Source organism: Eptesicus fuscus, chromosome 6, assembly GCF_027574615.1.
Source record: "Eptesicus fuscus isolate TK198812 chromosome 6, DD_ASM_mEF_20220401, whole genome shotgun sequence".
Taxonomy (NCBI): domain Eukaryota; kingdom Metazoa; phylum Chordata; class Mammalia; order Chiroptera; family Vespertilionidae; genus Eptesicus; species Eptesicus fuscus.
In genome coordinates, this window is record NC_072478.1 from 84,146,822 (window position 1) to 84,163,392 (window position 16,571).

General features: G+C 38.3%; 1 protein-coding gene, 1 long non-coding RNA gene and 1 other non-coding gene across 6 annotated transcripts in view; 1 reads left to right on the forward strand and 2 right to left on the reverse strand.

Annotated features, from left to right (window-relative positions):
- The window catches only part of LARS1 (leucyl-tRNA synthetase 1), a 53,039-nt gene that overhangs the window by 21,711 nt on the left and 14,757 nt on the right, over positions 1 to 16,571 (reverse strand). For both annotated transcript variants that reach the window (XM_054718007.1, XM_008140828.3), the window contains exons 6-19: positions 14,926 to 15,087; positions 14,259 to 14,371; positions 13,616 to 13,679; positions 11,492 to 11,559; positions 11,159 to 11,384; positions 9,882 to 9,969; positions 9,724 to 9,800; positions 6,386 to 6,439; positions 5,544 to 5,684; positions 3,705 to 3,782; positions 1,104 to 1,189; positions 947 to 1,012; positions 769 to 851; positions 67 to 205 (exon numbers count right to left, since the gene is read on the reverse strand). In XM_054718007.1, the coding sequence (XP_054573982.1) occupies positions 67 to 205; positions 769 to 851; positions 947 to 1,012; positions 1,104 to 1,189; positions 3,705 to 3,782; positions 5,544 to 5,684; positions 6,386 to 6,439; positions 9,724 to 9,800; positions 9,882 to 9,969; positions 11,159 to 11,384; positions 11,492 to 11,559; positions 13,616 to 13,679; positions 14,259 to 14,371; positions 14,926 to 15,087 (1,445 nt within the window). The remainder of the gene's footprint in view (positions 1 to 66; positions 206 to 768; positions 852 to 946; positions 1,013 to 1,103; positions 1,190 to 3,704; positions 3,783 to 5,543; positions 5,685 to 6,385; positions 6,440 to 9,723; positions 9,801 to 9,881; positions 9,970 to 11,158; positions 11,385 to 11,491; positions 11,560 to 13,615; positions 13,680 to 14,258; positions 14,372 to 14,925; positions 15,088 to 16,571) is intronic.
- LOC114233438 (small nucleolar RNA SNORA42/SNORA80 family) lies at positions 1,370 to 1,500 on the reverse strand. The gene has a single exon (XR_003619580.1). It is a non-coding gene; the product is annotated as a small nucleolar RNA SNORA42/SNORA80 family (small nucleolar RNA).
- Positions 14,086 to 16,571, forward strand: part of LOC129149500 (uncharacterized) — a 29,150-nt gene continuing 26,664 nt past the window's right edge. For 2 of the 3 annotated variants that reach the window (XR_008556397.1, XR_008556396.1), the window contains exons 1-2: positions 14,086 to 14,163; positions 14,328 to 14,393. This is a non-coding gene — a long non-coding RNA (uncharacterized LOC129149500). Of the gene's footprint in view, positions 14,164 to 14,327; positions 14,394 to 14,904; positions 14,978 to 16,571 lie in introns of those variants that run through there. The other variant, XR_008556398.1, reaches the window with a different exon arrangement.

A 16,571-nucleotide genomic window follows, 5' to 3' on the forward strand; every position in this document is an offset into this window, starting at 1 on the left:
ACTTGAATCAAAAGATGGTATATTTTGCTGACAAACTAGATTTCTTTCCCTGATCCATTTACCAACCTGATGCCCAGTGGAGACTCTGCCTGTCCACGCAAGTTACCCCCCTGCAACAGGTGTGCCACTGTGTAAAATGCCATGTAAATAGTGGAATCGGAGAGAGATTCAATCAGCCACTGCTCATCCCAAGGCAGTCGGGTACCTGCAAGATAAAAAGAAGAAAACTAATGCATGAGGGACCTAAGAGACACTTCATCTATAAATCCACATTTTAAGAATAGTTCTACAGCCCTAGCTGGTTTGGCTCAGTGGATAGAGCGTCGGTCTGCGGACTGAAGGGTCCCAGGTTCGATTCCGGCCAAGGGCATATGCCCGAGTTGTGGGCTCGATCCCCAATAGGGGGTGTGCAAGAGGCAGACGATCAATGATTCTCTCTTATCATTGATGTTTCTATCTCTCTATCCCTCTCCTTCCTCTCTGAAATCAATAAAGAAATTTATTAAAAAAAAAAAAAAGAATAGTTCTACAGGACTTACAAAGCTGCTTATAAAGGAACTTCTTAAATTTACTCGGATAATTAATAAAAACAAAATGGTAAATAAAGAGCAAACTGGGTTAGTAGGTAGGAAACCCCATCTTGGTTTCCCTCATCCTCTAACCGAAAGCTCTCACTTCCAATTCAGAAAAACACTAGAAAAGAGGGAATGAGGAAAAAGTGTTAATTTGCCGAAGTCATTCAAACAGAAAAATCTGAAGTGTGCTTACCTAAACCGTAAGTTCTTGAGCAAGCATGCTCTTGTAGCCAGCCTAAGGTAGCTTCAAAATTCCTCCTGGTCTCCTCCCCGAATCTGGAGAGTAAAAAGCACAGTGTCTCCCTTCACCTTCACTGCCTTCCATGCTTCTCATCTCCTTTCCCTTCCCACATCACTTTCTCCCATCTTACGTTTCCAGGTTCTTCAAGCACTGGGATGTCTGCTTTTTCCAGTTCTCTTCTCCATAATCCAAGTACCTGGGAGTACACACATTGATTAGAAAAAAGTAAAAGTCTAAAGGGGAAGGAGAGTGACTGGAGGAAATTTCTTGCTACAAGAGAGACTAACCACTGGTCACACAGGGCCACGACGCATTCATCTGAAGACCTGGACATAACTTGTTTCTCTGGTTCCATGTAAATAAATGCATCTCCCTAAATGGAAGTAAGTAAAAATATATCATATATCATGCCAAGTCAATCTCTATTCCTCAAGGATAAAACAACTTTTTTGAAAAATGCATTTTCATTATATCTTCTTTCTTCCCAGGGTAAAGTTATCTGCCTTATTTTCTATACACCTGCTTTTGTATTTTTGTTTTGTTCTGTTTTTTCCACTATGTAACCTGCTTCAGTGCCTGCATCCTACAGGCAGAGGCCAGGCAGTGGTTCAAGGCCAGTATGCTATGGCATGGGGCACTATGAGAGAACCGGGGGGTGGACCTGCCATAAATCCAAACCCATGCACATAACACTTGCTTTTGAAAAGGTGTGCATCTTTGTCAAATGGATCACCTTTCCCTAGGTAGAATATTCCTCTTCAGTGGCAAAATCAAAGAAGTGTAATCGTTTTTAAGTCTATGGTTTGGAGGAGATTAGGCTGCCTATGACATCTTTTTATCCTTGTTATAATAATGTAAATAGAGAATTAAATACATGAAACTTTAAAAAAAAAAAAAAGATGCCCAAAAATTAAAAATAGAAAATACTGTTCCTAAAGACTTATAGTGTCATAAAAAATTCCCACTAGAAAACTGGCCATGAATTTTATATTTTACCAAATATAAGTATCTCTTAATGCATTACGGTCCCAAACTTTTTAAGCAATGATCATTTTAAAAAATAATATTCAGCATTATTATCCATATAATGATTTATTGCTCTGTGTTCTTAAATGCAATTCCTCATGCTGAACTTCAATAGCTGGGATTTTTGTTTAAAGATAGTGAAGTAAAAACATGTTTAACTCTACTGCCTCTAAAATTTCAATAAAAGGACAACAAAGAGGTGTTTATATTTTTAATGGCACGAACCTACAAAGACGAGAAAAACTGAAGAAACAATATCCACCAAATTCTGGAAACAGAAAAGCAGGATGAGTGCTAACTGTATTAGCAGGTTGAAGAAAGCTGGCCCAATTCTAAGCCAACAGTAGAGAAAGCTAATAAGCAACCCAGTCTGCATTGCAGAACCTCCAAAAAACTCAGGGATTGGTGGCACAAGAGAGTTCTGAAAGAGGAAACGTGAGGCTGAACAAAGGAGGACTAAGACTTTTAAGTTATTCCCAGAATGCTTTTGGACTTCTCAAAGGTATCACTGAACCAGAGCACCATGTTTAATGGCCCTCAAAATTTTAAGGAAAAATTATTTCCAATCCAGAATTCTATTCCCAGGTAAAGAAGGGCAAATGAGGAGAGGGTAAAGATATTTGAGACATGAAAGGTTGTAAAAATTTAACTTCCAGACACTTTTCTCAGGAAAGCTACTAGAGGCAAAGCTTCACTATAATGAGAGTAAATAAGAAAGAAGCAGTCAGGGAATCAAGGACCCAGGGCATCCAACTCAAGAGAAGCAAAGGAAAGCTTTAGTAATGGTGGAGGAACACCTCGGGACATCTGTGCACCAGTACAAGCAACCAGTACCGACTAAAACAGGCCAGAGGCCCTGGGCGAGTCTCTGAGATGGAACCAAGAGCACACTGCTGTGTTCGAAAGTACTGAGAGGAGAAATAAACAGACGGGGCAGAGATTGGGATGGTGTATTGAGAAGTATACTTAAAAGCGAGGAAATATTTTTAAAAGAGATTATTATTAACTCCAGGGAAACGCAAAAGCTAGGGAAGAAAAGTTATTGTATACATTATAGATCAGCCATGTCTCAAAAATGTAAACACTGACTATGGCTCTAACATAAATTACAATATACCTATACCAGGATGATGGGGGATGGAGAAGTGTACATGAATGTGGTGAGATTAGAGAGGAAGCCACATGGCAAGAAGAAGTAAATCTTGATCTTCAATACTATGAAGTCAATGGCTGATGCCTAATACTGAAAAATAAAATCAGAAAACTATACTACATTTAGATTTGAGACCTACAAGAGATGAAGGTCAATACTAAAAAAAACTAAAACAGGTGAAAGTGAGCCCCTCCAACGAAGAGTAATTTAAGAGAATGTGGGAGGATAAAGAGAAAATTGTGACTTTTTTATTTTAATCAGCCTTACAGACAACTCTCTCTCTGTATCTTGAGTACATATAACTGTCAAAAATAAAATTTTAATTTAACAAGTAGTTAAGTAGCTCAATAGAAGAAAGTTACAACAAAAATGAAAATGCGGGGAAGGATGAAAGTGACAAATAAGCACTACAGAAAGAGAATTGTAACTACTAGTATCTCCAATGGCCACCACCAGGAGCATATTAAAGTTCTCTGCATGTGCTTTGCACGTAACAACTTTAGAACACTATTCATCAACGTTACAGGTGGGAAGTTCAACTTAAATGAACTGCTAAATAGGTCTCCTATATTCTGCACAAAACAATACGCTATCTTTAATAAAGCTCAAGGTTCTACTTCAGACTCCCTGCTAATTAACACTGTAAAGTCTGTCTTTTAACTAAAACATTTCTCCTAAAACAGCCTTGAGAGGATAGCCTTTCACATACAATGTCAATCATCTTTTTCTGAATAGTCTTCTTTACGTCTTGGACCTTCTGTCCTTTAAATCCATCCACCAACATTACCTAAAAGGATGAGAGTGAAGAAACACATAGAAAATAATTAAAATTTGCTCTGAGTTCCTTCCTCCCAACCAAACTTTTTCCTAACTAAATTTACTTCCACCCACCAACCCAAGGTATTTTTAGGGTGAAACTTATCACATTTACAACCATAACTTTTTACTTTGGCATAGTTTGAACAACTAATATGTATAACACGTTTGTTTTCTTTTAGAATAATTAGGGTAGCTGTCATGAGCCTGATGAGGAAGAAACCCTCACTTCCTTTCCACTTCTCAGGTTGCTGTGTGGAGAGAACTCCACTACACTAACTCACCTCATTCCTCAGGGCTTTCCAAGAAGGAACTGAGCATAGTCAGCTCAGCACCCCTTAGGCTTCTCTTCCAAAGCCGCCTGTTGCCAACCAGCTTTCTCCTTTGCCTAGCCGTGTGATAAACTGAGCTAAGAGGAAGCCTACTATTTTTCAGCTCTGCCTTTTACTTAGTGGGGAAATTTAATTCTAGGGTGAAGTATTAGCTTGCCATTGCTGTCACAGCTCTAAGCCACCATCCCCTTTCCAGCTGAAACTGACTTCCCTCTACCAGATTCCTGCGTCTCTCTCAAACAGTTTCTAAGTGAAAAGACACAAGTTCTTTTTTGACCTTCCAATCCTCTAACATTACCAAAATGCTTCATATCTATTTAATTCATCATTATGAAATGATACTTCATAATTACGATGCAATGGTTAAGAGCACAGTCCTAGAGCCAAGCTGCCTAGTTTGAATCTCATTTCTGTCACTTGCTGGCTAACTGGCTGATCTTGGGCAAATTACTTAATGTCTTAGTGCCTCAATTTTCTTATCTGTAAAATGGGGGGAAATAGTGCTTACTTCATGAGGTTATTTTGAGATTTAAAGAAGTTAATTTGTAAGTACTATATAGGTGCTGGCTTTTATTACCATCCAAAATGTATAAGTCGCTTAAAAGACATATAACCAATTCTTGGTTATCTAGAAAAATGACAGTAACGGTAAGACAAATTCTCATTTATGTCCTTAAATATCTTCATTTTAGCTATGTATGGTGTCACATGGTTACCAGACTTATCAGGGTGGTCACTTCATAACATGTAACTGTCTAACCACTATATTGTATACCTAAAACTAATATAATATTGCATGTCAACCGTAATTGAATGAAAAACCTTTTTAAATCTTCATTTTAAGCTCAAACAACTAACAGCTTAGCTGAATATTCACTTTCTCTAACCTAGTCTTCTTTCCATGGAAATGCAGTCAGTCACATTAACATATGCACAATTAAGGAAAAAGAGGTTCGTTCATTCTGCTGTGCTCCCCTGGCATTTAGTAGTCATTAACAAGTAAGCTAATGAACTGAATAAAATTGCTTTTTTTTTTAAAAATATAAACTTCTTAATTTAAAGAGCCAAAGAAGGGAACATGCATTATCCATGCAATAAACCTTTGGAGTTTAGTGGATAATAATATGAACAAACTTTAAATATCTTCTCAAGAAATTCATTCCTTAAGGGATTCATACAGGACACAAAGATGTAATTTCTGTAAATACTATTATTCCCTCACAAAAGAAGATTAAAAAAGGGCTGAAATAGAAGAATCTCTTATCAATCTCATATTAACTTGTCATAGGTCAGTATATGACTGAACTATATTGAATTTTTCTACATATTTTTAAATGATTAACAAGAAAATCACAGAGCATGCAGTAAATCAAATAAAACAATAAAAAATTATTACTTACACCATCATAAAACCCTTTTAGATATAATTTCTCCTTTGCTTCTGCAAGCTTTTCTCGGTCATTCTGGCTCTGAACTTTCAACTCATCACAAATGGTTACAGCAGAAAGATTTCCAAAACCTGGGATTTCAATGACTGGCACCTGCAAAAACAACAATGTCAGGAACCTACTAAACCTGAATGCACACAAAACAGCCCTATGGGGCACAGTCCTTTTGCCTCCACTGTCAGTAATCACACAGTGACTAACCAAGATCTAGATGTGAATTTGTCCTCCTCTCCACAAACTCTGTGCAGCAACCCCACATTGTTCCTCCCTTACATGTACACCGTCCCCAGCTCTCATCCCTCCACTGCCATCCAATTAACAAAATAATTAACATTGAAACTAGCAAAATTGCGAAAACAACTAAATTTTTGGAGGGTCTTGTTTTTATTTTCTAATAAGTCTTCTGGATCTGTCATGAAAGTTACTTGCTAGTAATTTAAATGCTTTTTCCTCTGCAGGCACTAACAAATGTTATGTGAAAACATAAACATTTATGAGTAATATGGCAAAATGTTGTCCTCAGAAGCCTAGAAATTGGCCAAATTAGCAAAATAAGCTACTATAAAATCGATGATGCTAAAAAGCCATTTGTTTGCTAGGTGCTAATACTTATTGTTAGTTTTTCTTTCACTCTTACCTGCCACAGCAGACATCAAGTTAAAATAAACTCTCAAGTAAACCCCTTTATTTCCATACTCCATTAATTAATTTTGTTACAAAAAACAAAATGTCAGCTTTTTTTTTTTTCTGATAAAGATATGGATATGAATATACAGAATAATCTATGTACTCACTGGCTCAAATGGCAAGACCATGTCATCTCTAATTCCATACTTTGCTCGTAAAGCCTACAAAAAAATTTTAAAGTTAACATTAATGATCAACACTTTATTAGTATAATAATTGAGAAAAGAAACCTCTAAACTTTTTTTGAGCTAGTATTTCTTCTTCTTTTCATACAGAGCAATTTTTTTTTATCTTTAACACATATCTCAAGAAAGGATCTATGACTTTTAAAAACTCAACAGTTTAAGTTATAATGAATGGCTTAAATGATGAAACCATAAAGCCAAAAGCAAAAACTGACACACACCCCACTTAAAATGAGGTTCATATTCTAGGTTGCAATGAAAATGTGACTATCAGAAAACTTTTCAAAAGTTTAATGAAATCCATCACATCAACCAATTAAAAAAGAAAATTTCATAGGATCATATCAATAAATGGAAAATAAGCATTTGACAAAATCCAGCACCCATTCATGATAAAAACTCTCAGTAAACTAGAATAAAGAGGTGCTTGCTCAGCTTCAGAAAGATGATAAAAACCTACAACTGGCAAGGCTCAGTAGTTGAACGTTGACCTATGAACCAGGAGGTCACAGTTCAATTCCTGGTCAGGGCGCATGCCTGGGTTGTAGGCTCCATTGCCAATGTAGGGCATGTAGGAGGCAGCCAATCAATGATTCTCTCTCATCATTGATGTTTCTATCTCTCTCTCCTTCCTTCCTCTCTGAAATCAATAAAAATATATTTTAAAAATTAAAAAACACAACTAATAAACCTACAGCTACCATCATAATGATGAGAAACTTGAAGCTTTCCCACTAATATTATATAAATGCAAGGATGTCCCCTCTCACCACTCCTTTTTTTTATTGTTGACAGTATTACAGATGTCTCCCATCCCCCTCCCCGCAGCCCCCCCTACCCAGTCCAAAGGTTACTGCACATATAATACATGTTCCTTTCTTTTACTCTTTAAATTAAGAAGTTCAAATTTTAAAAAAAGCAGTTTTATTCAGTTCATTAACTTACTTGTTCATGACAACTAAATGCAAGGTGAGCACAACAGATGTGAACGAACCTCTTTTTCCTTTAACTGTGCATATGTTAATGTGCCTTACCATGTTTCCATGGAAGGAAGAGTAGGTTAGAGAAAGCAAATATTCAACTAAGCTACTAGTAGTTGCTTGAGCTTAAATTGAAGCTTTAAAAAGGTTTTTCATTCAATTATGGTTGACATTGCAATATTATATTAGTTTCAGGTGTACAATGTGGTGGAATGGTTAGACAGTTATATGTTATAAAGTGACCACCCTGATAAGCCTGGTACCCAGCGACACCATACATAGCTAAAATGAAGATATTTAAGGACATAAATGAGAATTTGTTTTACCGTTACTGTCATTTTTCTAGATAACCAAGAACTGGTTATATGTCTTTTAAGCAACTTACACATTTTGGATGGTAATAAAAGCCAGCACTTATATAATACTAGAGGCCCGGTGCACAAAATTCGTGCATGGAGGTGGGGTGTCCCTCAGCCCAGCCTGTACCCTCTCCAATCTGGGACCCCTCAAGGGATGTCCGACTGCCCATTTAGGCCCGATCCCAGTGGGCAATCCCAGTGGGCCCCTTCCTGATTGCCCCTAACCGCTTCTGCCTGCCAGCCTGATCACCCCCTAACCACTCTGCTGCCAGCCTGATTGATGCCTAATTGCTCCCCTGCCAGCCTGTTTGCCCCCAACTTCCCTCCTCTGCTGGCCCGGTCACCCCTAACTGCCCTCCCCTGGAGGGTTGATCGCCTCCAACTTCCCTCCCTTGCAGGCCAGGTGCCTCCCAACTGCCCTCCCCTGCTGGCCATCTTGTGGTGGCCATCTTGTGTCCACATGGGGGCAGGATCTTTGACCACATGGGGGCAGACATATTGTGTGTTGGAGTTGTGGTCAATCTGCAGATTACTCTTTTATTAGAAAGGATAGAGGCCTGGTGCAGGAGTGGGGGCCAGCTGGTTTGCCCTGAAGGGTGTCCCAGATAAGGGTGGGGGTTCCCTTGGGGCATGGGGCAGCCTGAGCAAGGGGCCTGTGGTGGTTTGCAGGCCAGCCACGCCCCCTGGCAAGCCAAGCAGAGGTCCTGGTATCTGGAATTTATTTACCTTCTACAATTGAAACTTTGTAGCCTGGAGTGGAGCCAAGCCTCCTGCATGCTCCACCGGCAGCCATTTCTGTTTGAGTTAATTCACCTTCTATAATTGAAACTTTGTAGCCTTAAGCAGAGGCCTGAGCCTGGCCAGGGTGTGCAGAAATCTTTGCTTTCTCCGCTACCGCGGGCAACCCTGGCCTGGTCTCTCCAGCTCAGTGGCTGCCGCCATTCTGTTTGAATTTGTTTACCTTCTATAATTGAAACTTTGTAGCTTGAGTGGAGGCTTAGGCCTGTCAAGGGCAGGCGGAAAGCTTGTTTCCCTCTGTTGCCTGGGAAACCTTGCTCTCGGTGGCTGTAGCCATCTTGGTTTGGTTTATTTGCATACTCGCCCTAATTGGATGGTGGGCGTGGCTTGAGCTGGTGGGCGTGGCTTGGGCTGGTGGGTGTGGCTTGGGTGTAGCGAAGGTATGGTCAATTTGCATATTTGTCTATTATTAGGTAGGATAGTACTTACAAATTAACTTATTTAAAACTCAAAATAAACTAAAGAAGTAGGCATTATTTTCCCCATTTTACAGATAAGAAAATTAAGGCACTAAGACATTAAGTAATTTGCCCAAGATCTGCCAGTTAGCCAGCAAGGGACAGAACTGAGATTCAAACTAGGCAACTTGGCTTTAGGGGAGAGAGAGATGAATAGGAAAAGTACAGAGAACTTTTAAGGAATGAAAATGTTCTGTATGATTTATAATGATGGATATATATAATTACTGTATACATTTGTCCAAACCCACAGAATGTACAACACCAAGATTAAACCCTAAGGTACACTATGGTCTTTGAGTGACTATGATGTGGTTCATCTTGGTAAAAAAAGTACCTTTCTGGTGAGTGATGTTGATAATGGGGAGGCTAAGAATGTGCTGGGGGGGGGGGGGGTAATAAGGAAAAATCGCTGTACCTTCCTCTCACTTTTGTTGTAAACCTAAAACTGCTCTAAAAAAGTAGTCTTTAAAATATATATACTATGATACATTATATTCAATATTCAAACCACAGGAAAATATATAAACATCAGGAAATAGGTTAAAGATTGCAGTCCAAAGTGACATGCAATAGCTTTTTAGCCTAATCTATAGAGTAGTTCAGCGGTACCTAACCAATTAGATGAAGAAGGGGAAACAAGAATGTGAAACTCAGATACTCACCTGCTTTTTTTTCAAGTCTCTGAGGGCAGCAAAATCATCGGGGGAGTCAGAAGGAACACTTGTGACCACACCAGTGCCTTACAAAACAAAGTATGGAACTGATTAATACAGCCAGATATGATTACCATAGTATTTCTATAAAGAAACAAACTCTTTACCTTTATCCTCCTTTATGGTGAGCATTGGAAGAACATAGATCACCTTGTAAGATGTTAAAGGTGCAGAAAGTGATGCACCAAGAATTTCCTGTGTAAGAAAAAGATGAGCATAAAAGGTGAAGAAATTTAACCAATAAAATTGAAAACAATGCTACTATTTTAAGCCCAAGAAGCTAGTAATAAAAAATATATGAAATAAAACAAAACTCATTCTTTTTTACCACCTAGACCAAAAATAACTGTAAATACTGATTAAGGTTGTAAGGAAACTAGTACACTGACACAGTGCTTTTGACATTGCACTCCTTGAGGAAAGCGACATAGGAATCCATCGCAGGAGCCACAAAAATGTTCACACAACTTAGACCCAGCGATCCAATCCTATGAATTTATCTCATAGTTAAATAAAAAAAAATTGTTTTTCTCTGAGAAGTCTGCCCAATGCTGTGTTAACCTGGGAACAAATAAAACTTTAAATAATAGAAAAATTATTTAATAAAATATAAGACTTCACAAAGCTAGAATACTGTATATCCATTTTAAATGATAATGGGAAGACAAATTGAATTAAAAAGATATATCTAGTTTCTCTTTTTAAAAAAATCAGAAAATCCAATAAGATTGGACCCATAGTCTCATACACAATAAATGGCTTATAGCTGTTTGTTTAGCTAAGGAATGAACTTTTCAATTCCACACAGTTCTCACTCACCCCACTTTATTCATAGAGATAAGCTGCTTTTACAGAATTTACAGTGATGAAGGTTGAAAGCTATTTTTTAATTTATACCACCCATTTTCCTCACTCCAGAATCTGCTCAAATTAACATGGAAAGAAGTTGCATTAGAGACAGTTAAAAATTTGTGTTGTTAATACTGTTCCCAAAAACTCCAACATCAGGTACTAATGAGATATAAGCACAGCTTGGAACAGAAAAATACAGGAAACAATCCAAATATCCATTACAGAGAATGATTAACTATACTGTGGTATAGCCAAACAGGAATACCTTTGCAGGAGGGGGGTGAGCACTGACTCTGAAATGGACACAAGAGAACCTTCTGGAAAACTGGAATGTTTTATATTTCAATTTGGGCAATCCTTACATGAGTGTATATACATATGAAAATGCACCAAAAAAATACACACGATTTACATATTTGATGATATCTATGCCTCAATTAAGTATTTTTTAATACCTTTTTCTCAAGCTTCACTGTTGAAATTTTTCCTCTAAATTCATGCACTAAAAGAAACAGTCTGCCACCTAACTTACCTCTCCCATTAATTCCTTAACAACAGGCACCACGCCACTGTCTTTGGTAAAGCCCTGGAATGACATATTCCTGGCAGCTCTTTGGGTGCAAATGAATATATCACCATTCGCCGTCTCAAACCCAATGTACTTCATATCAGGGCGAACCCAACAGTTTGTCTGTCCAAACATGGTCTCAGGTCTGAGAGTAGCAGCTACCAAAAAGATATTTTTCCCTTTCAGGCCACTAAGAAAAAAAAAAAGATACATTAAAGAAAAAAAAAAAAGTTGCGGATTTTATCACAAGTATCTGATATTCAAAAAGCTGAAACAATAACTCTTTGGCAAACCTACCTTAATTTGGATGGGTATGGCTCAAGCACTTTCAACTTGATTAAAGTATATTCCTGAGGTCCAACACCCTAAACAAATAAAACAAAAATGGAGGGGGAAAAGACTTGGATTACACCTACTAATCTATGTGAGAGATCTCATTGAAATTTCTAAGATGAGTTCTTACATTGTTAAACTAATTACTTTCAGCCCTGGCCAGGTAGCTCAGCTGGTCAGGGTGTCATCCCAATATGCCAAAGTTTCGGCTTCAATCCCTGGTCAGGTCACAATAAAAGAATCAACCAATGTGGGCGTCACCAGGTTCACTGAAAGGTTGCCAGATGATTCCTGTGGGGGGCATGCAGGAGGCAGCCAATTGATGTTTCTCTCTCTCTCTCCCCCTCCCTTTCTCTCTCTCTAAAAGTCAATTACAAAAATCTTTAAGAAAAAAAAGAATCAAGCAACAAATGCATAAATAAGTAGCCAAAACCGGTTTGGCTCAGTGGATAGAGCGTCGGCCTGCGGACCGAAAGGTCCCGGGTTCGATTCCGGTCAAGGGCATGTACCTTGGTTGCGGGCACATACCCAGTGGGGGGTGTGCATGAGGCAGCTGATCAATGTTTCTCACCCATCGATGTTTCTCACTCTCTATCCCTATCCCTTCCTCTCTGTAAAAAAATCAATAAAATATATTAAAAAAAAAATAAGTAGGAAAACAATTCAATCTCTCTCTCTCTCCCTCTCCTTCCTCTCTCAAAAATCAATCAATTTTTTTTTTTAAATAGACAACCATTACTTCCAATGAAGAGACTGCCAGTGGTGTGGCTGACCATATCCACATAGAAGTCTGATGTGTAAGAAGTGAGCTGGGGGACCTTCTTCTACCCCACACCAGAACTGGTAAAGGAGACCCAGACTCTACTAAGTGAGGATGTTTTGCTGAGAGCTCCCTTGAGAGGGAAGGACAGAAAAAAAAAATTTTTTTAAGTGGCTTAGAGTAATCAATTAAAACAATTTTTGCCAAAATAAGAATTAGAAGATAGCAATGCCACAGAGCAGTCATCACAGACATACACTGGACCAGGGGTCAGATGATGTATATTCAAAAACTAGTGTGTGCCCTTACTAACAGCTTGACCCAAGAGAGTCACAATCTCTTTGAGCCTCATACTGAAGAACACATAAGATAATGGGTGGGAAAATGCTTTGAAAAATTATAATATGCTATTGAAATTTAGGATATTGCTCCCATTGACTATATTAAGACTTAATATAGTCAATAAACTGGGCCTTCTAAAGTCTCTCAAATCTTTCAAAATTCTGATCAACTCTCACTCCCATCAGATAAGTAACATCATAATTAAAGGCTGATTTTGAAAAGTAGTCACCACACCAGCAGTCGCCAACCGGTGGTCTGCGGACCAATGGTTGTCAGTGAGGCCCAAAAGGTTGGCAACCACTGCACCAGACTATAAATGTGTTCAAAAGTGGTAATAAACAATGACACATTCTTTGGGATTCCTAAGTTCGGATCCTGGCATTGTTGGTTTACTATGCCAAGGCTTTAGACAAACCACTTACCCTTGCTTCACTCAAAGAATTACAAAAAATGTCACTAATGTGTCCTACAAGCATGTAGAGTGAACTGACATCATGCATGACTAGAAGTACTCTGGATATAAGCAAGTAGGCACACAGTCAAAGCAAGTGTAAATGGAATCTGTGTACATCAGTCAGCCACCTATCTCATTACCTTTCCCCATGCTCTCGTTTCAGAGCAGAGCATTCTCCAGGCAGTGCTTCTCAAACATTCCCATGCATATGAATCACACTGAGAATCTGTTAAAAGACAGATTCCTGGGCCCACCCCCAGAGTTTGTAATTTAGCAATTTTGGGGTGAGGCTCAAAATTCCTTTTCTATCACAAGCTGAGGCAGCTGCTCCAGGACCACTCTTGGAGTAGCAAGGACCTAGACAAGATTCAGGGACCTAGAATGACATTCTGTCTCCCTCTTCAGACACCTGAGTATCACAACTATAGACCTCAGCACTGGAATAAAGTTATTTTTTAGGTTTCTGATCTATTTCTTAAACTCTATGACCATATGAAAAATGATTAACGATAGCTATATCACAAATAAATACCTCTCCAGTTTGTCTGTCATGATCCATACAAGGCTGTCCATCTTTTGGAGAATAAATGGTGTACCTAAAAAATAAGCAAGTGACAAATATTGCTGTAATATAAAGTTTTAGCCTAAATATTTAGTGTTGCTCCAACGATATTTCTTCTAAACTTCTAACTGAGCAAATGTCTACATCTATTATTTATGCTTTTATGGTAGTTCTATTGTCAACCTAGTTAGTTAATGAAAGATCTCTGCCTTCATCAAATTTAAATTCACTTATGAAATGCAAATAGCTTTTAATTAACTCACATAACCAAGGAAGAATCTTAAACAATTTCTAGAACAAAAGAATAAACTAAAACACAAATGCAATTATTATTTTTCTGTTTGGCTGGGAATACTGAACAGAATCTTTTGTGAGATCATAAAAGCTAAGACTCCCATTCTCCCTGGTTCCAGCTGTCATAAACAATAAGCGGCTCAGAGAAATTAAGACACTGGCAAGACAAAAACAAACCAAAGGACACAAGAGAACAAAAAGAAAGAAAACATAAAAAAGCAAAGGTAATAGAAAAAAGTGGGCTATAGGGCACCGTATTACAATGCAAGAGGTATATATATGATGTTTGCTTTTTTATACTGAGGGACAACAAACTCACCGTTTCCCAAATTTAATTCTGTTTCTTTCTCTTAATGTTAAAAACTGCCACCTGACAAACGAATCATAGTAAGGATTAACATCAGTGGTGATGAAGGAACGACGCCAGTCTACCTACAGAAGGAGAAAGGAAAAGGTAATTTTTGAGAGTTCTGTCTCTATGAATGAGAATTCCTATGAATCAATTATTTACTCTTCTACTCTATTTTCCAACTAAGAATTATAGCAAATTTTAAAAACAAAATTGTTAAGTTTCACCTATTAAATATATATCACAATTATTACATCAATTTTTGTTTAATATGTGTACTTTTAAACACATACATTTATACATTAAACATACAAGAATTGTAATAAATTAAAAAGAAACACCTGTAAGTGTTCCTAAATATTAAAATTAAACTTTGGCTCCTTCATATTCTTTCAATAGAATTCCTTTCTGCTAAATCCTAACATATTGATATACATTCCAATACAACAAATATTAAAGTACTTCATTGCTCGCATAGAGGCCCATTAGGTTCTAAATTGACAACAAGAGTACTGATTCATTACAGGAATTTAGGTGAAACATATTCTAAATTAAGAGGTAGTCCAAATCTCATGTAATCACATAAATACAAACGTGTTCTTCATATTTTCTTCAGCTACGGAGATGATAGGCATACCTTCAAACCCATCCTCTTCAGATCTTGAACAGCCAGTGGTGGGAAATAATCAAGCCAATGTTCTGCTTCAGAAAATTTGGCTATTTCTTCATCAGCCAGACCGAGAGATTTCATAATGCCCCACTGGTATTTAGAAGATCCAGCTTTAGCAGCAGCTTTACTCTAAAAATAATCAGCAAAAATACACATTCCATCAAAGAACAACCAACAACTTGTTAATAAATTCTAGGATCAAATTATCATTTGGTAATTTTTTAAACTGCAAAACAATGCTGTTGATATGTCGGAATACTAAAGGATTTAGATTACTAGTTTGATACTCACCAGGACTCTGACACTATGGAAACTAGCAAATGGGTGGAACTACAAAGAACAATCATCATAAAGATAAGATGTCAACACCAAACCTTCTCTATTTCCCTTTCCCAATACCACATGCATCTTTTTAAGTTATGATAGCTAAGATCATACTCACAAGAGTTTACTCATTTTCTTTACCAATATCAAAAAGGCAACAAAAAGCCAAGGGTCGGAAATAGGGAAAGAAGTTGAACTATAAAAAGGCAGGACGAGGAACAGGGAGGGGATGGAACTACTCCGAACGGTATGACAGTGGTGGAAACAGAGCTCCATGCATCTGTCAAACCAACACAACTATAAAGCACAAAGGGTGAGGTTTTTTTAATGTCCATCTTTCAAATCATTTTATCATGCCCTTTAGTTAGTAAAAAGTTCATTTTAATTTCTAACTAATACTCAGTTTCCACATGGCTTTTCTTGTATATCCTTAGTTATAGGACTTCTGTTCAGCAAGTCTAAAGGATGCTCTCAAGGGTGGTGGATAAATAATCCTACCTAATATTAGACAAATATGCAAATTGACTGCACCTTCGCTATGCCCAAGCCATGCCCACCAGCCAAGCCACGTCCACCAACCAATCAGGATGCGTATGCAAATTACCCCAACCAAGATGGTGGTTAATTTGCATATCAAGACAGCATAGAAAGAATCGAAGAGCTGCAGAAGGGAGCAAAGCTGCGGAGAAGCAAGCAAGCCGGAGGGAGGAGAAGGGAGGAGGGAGGCGGGGCGGGGAGAAGGAAGGAGAGCAGGCAAGCTGGCAGAGAAGGGAGAAAAGCAGGCAGGCTGGCGGAGAAGGCAGGGGTGGGGGAGAAGGGAGGAGAGCAGGCAGGGCGGGGTAGAGTGCAGCAGGAAACCCTATTGCAGGATTCTTCCTGCAACGGGAACGCTAGTTTAGTTATAATTTTGATGTGGTCATGGGAGGATGCAAGCATAGCATTTATCTACCCGCCATCTTGACCAGAAGTCCAAGAGTGAATTAAAAAAAAAAAAAAATCAGCCCTAACCAGTGTGGCTCAGTGGATAGAGTGTCAGGCTGCAGACTGAAGGGTCCTGGGTTCGATTCCGGTCAAGGGCATGTACCTTGGTTGCAGGCACATCCCCAGCAGGAGGTGTGTAGGAGGCAGCTGATCGATGTTTCTCTCTCATCGATGTTTCTAACTCTCTCTCCCTCTCCCTTCCTCTCTGTAAAAAATCAGTAAAATATATTTTTTTAAAAAATCAGAATGTTGGAGGAACCCAGGATGGAATGCAGAGTATAACAAACATATTTAATCCTATCTAATAA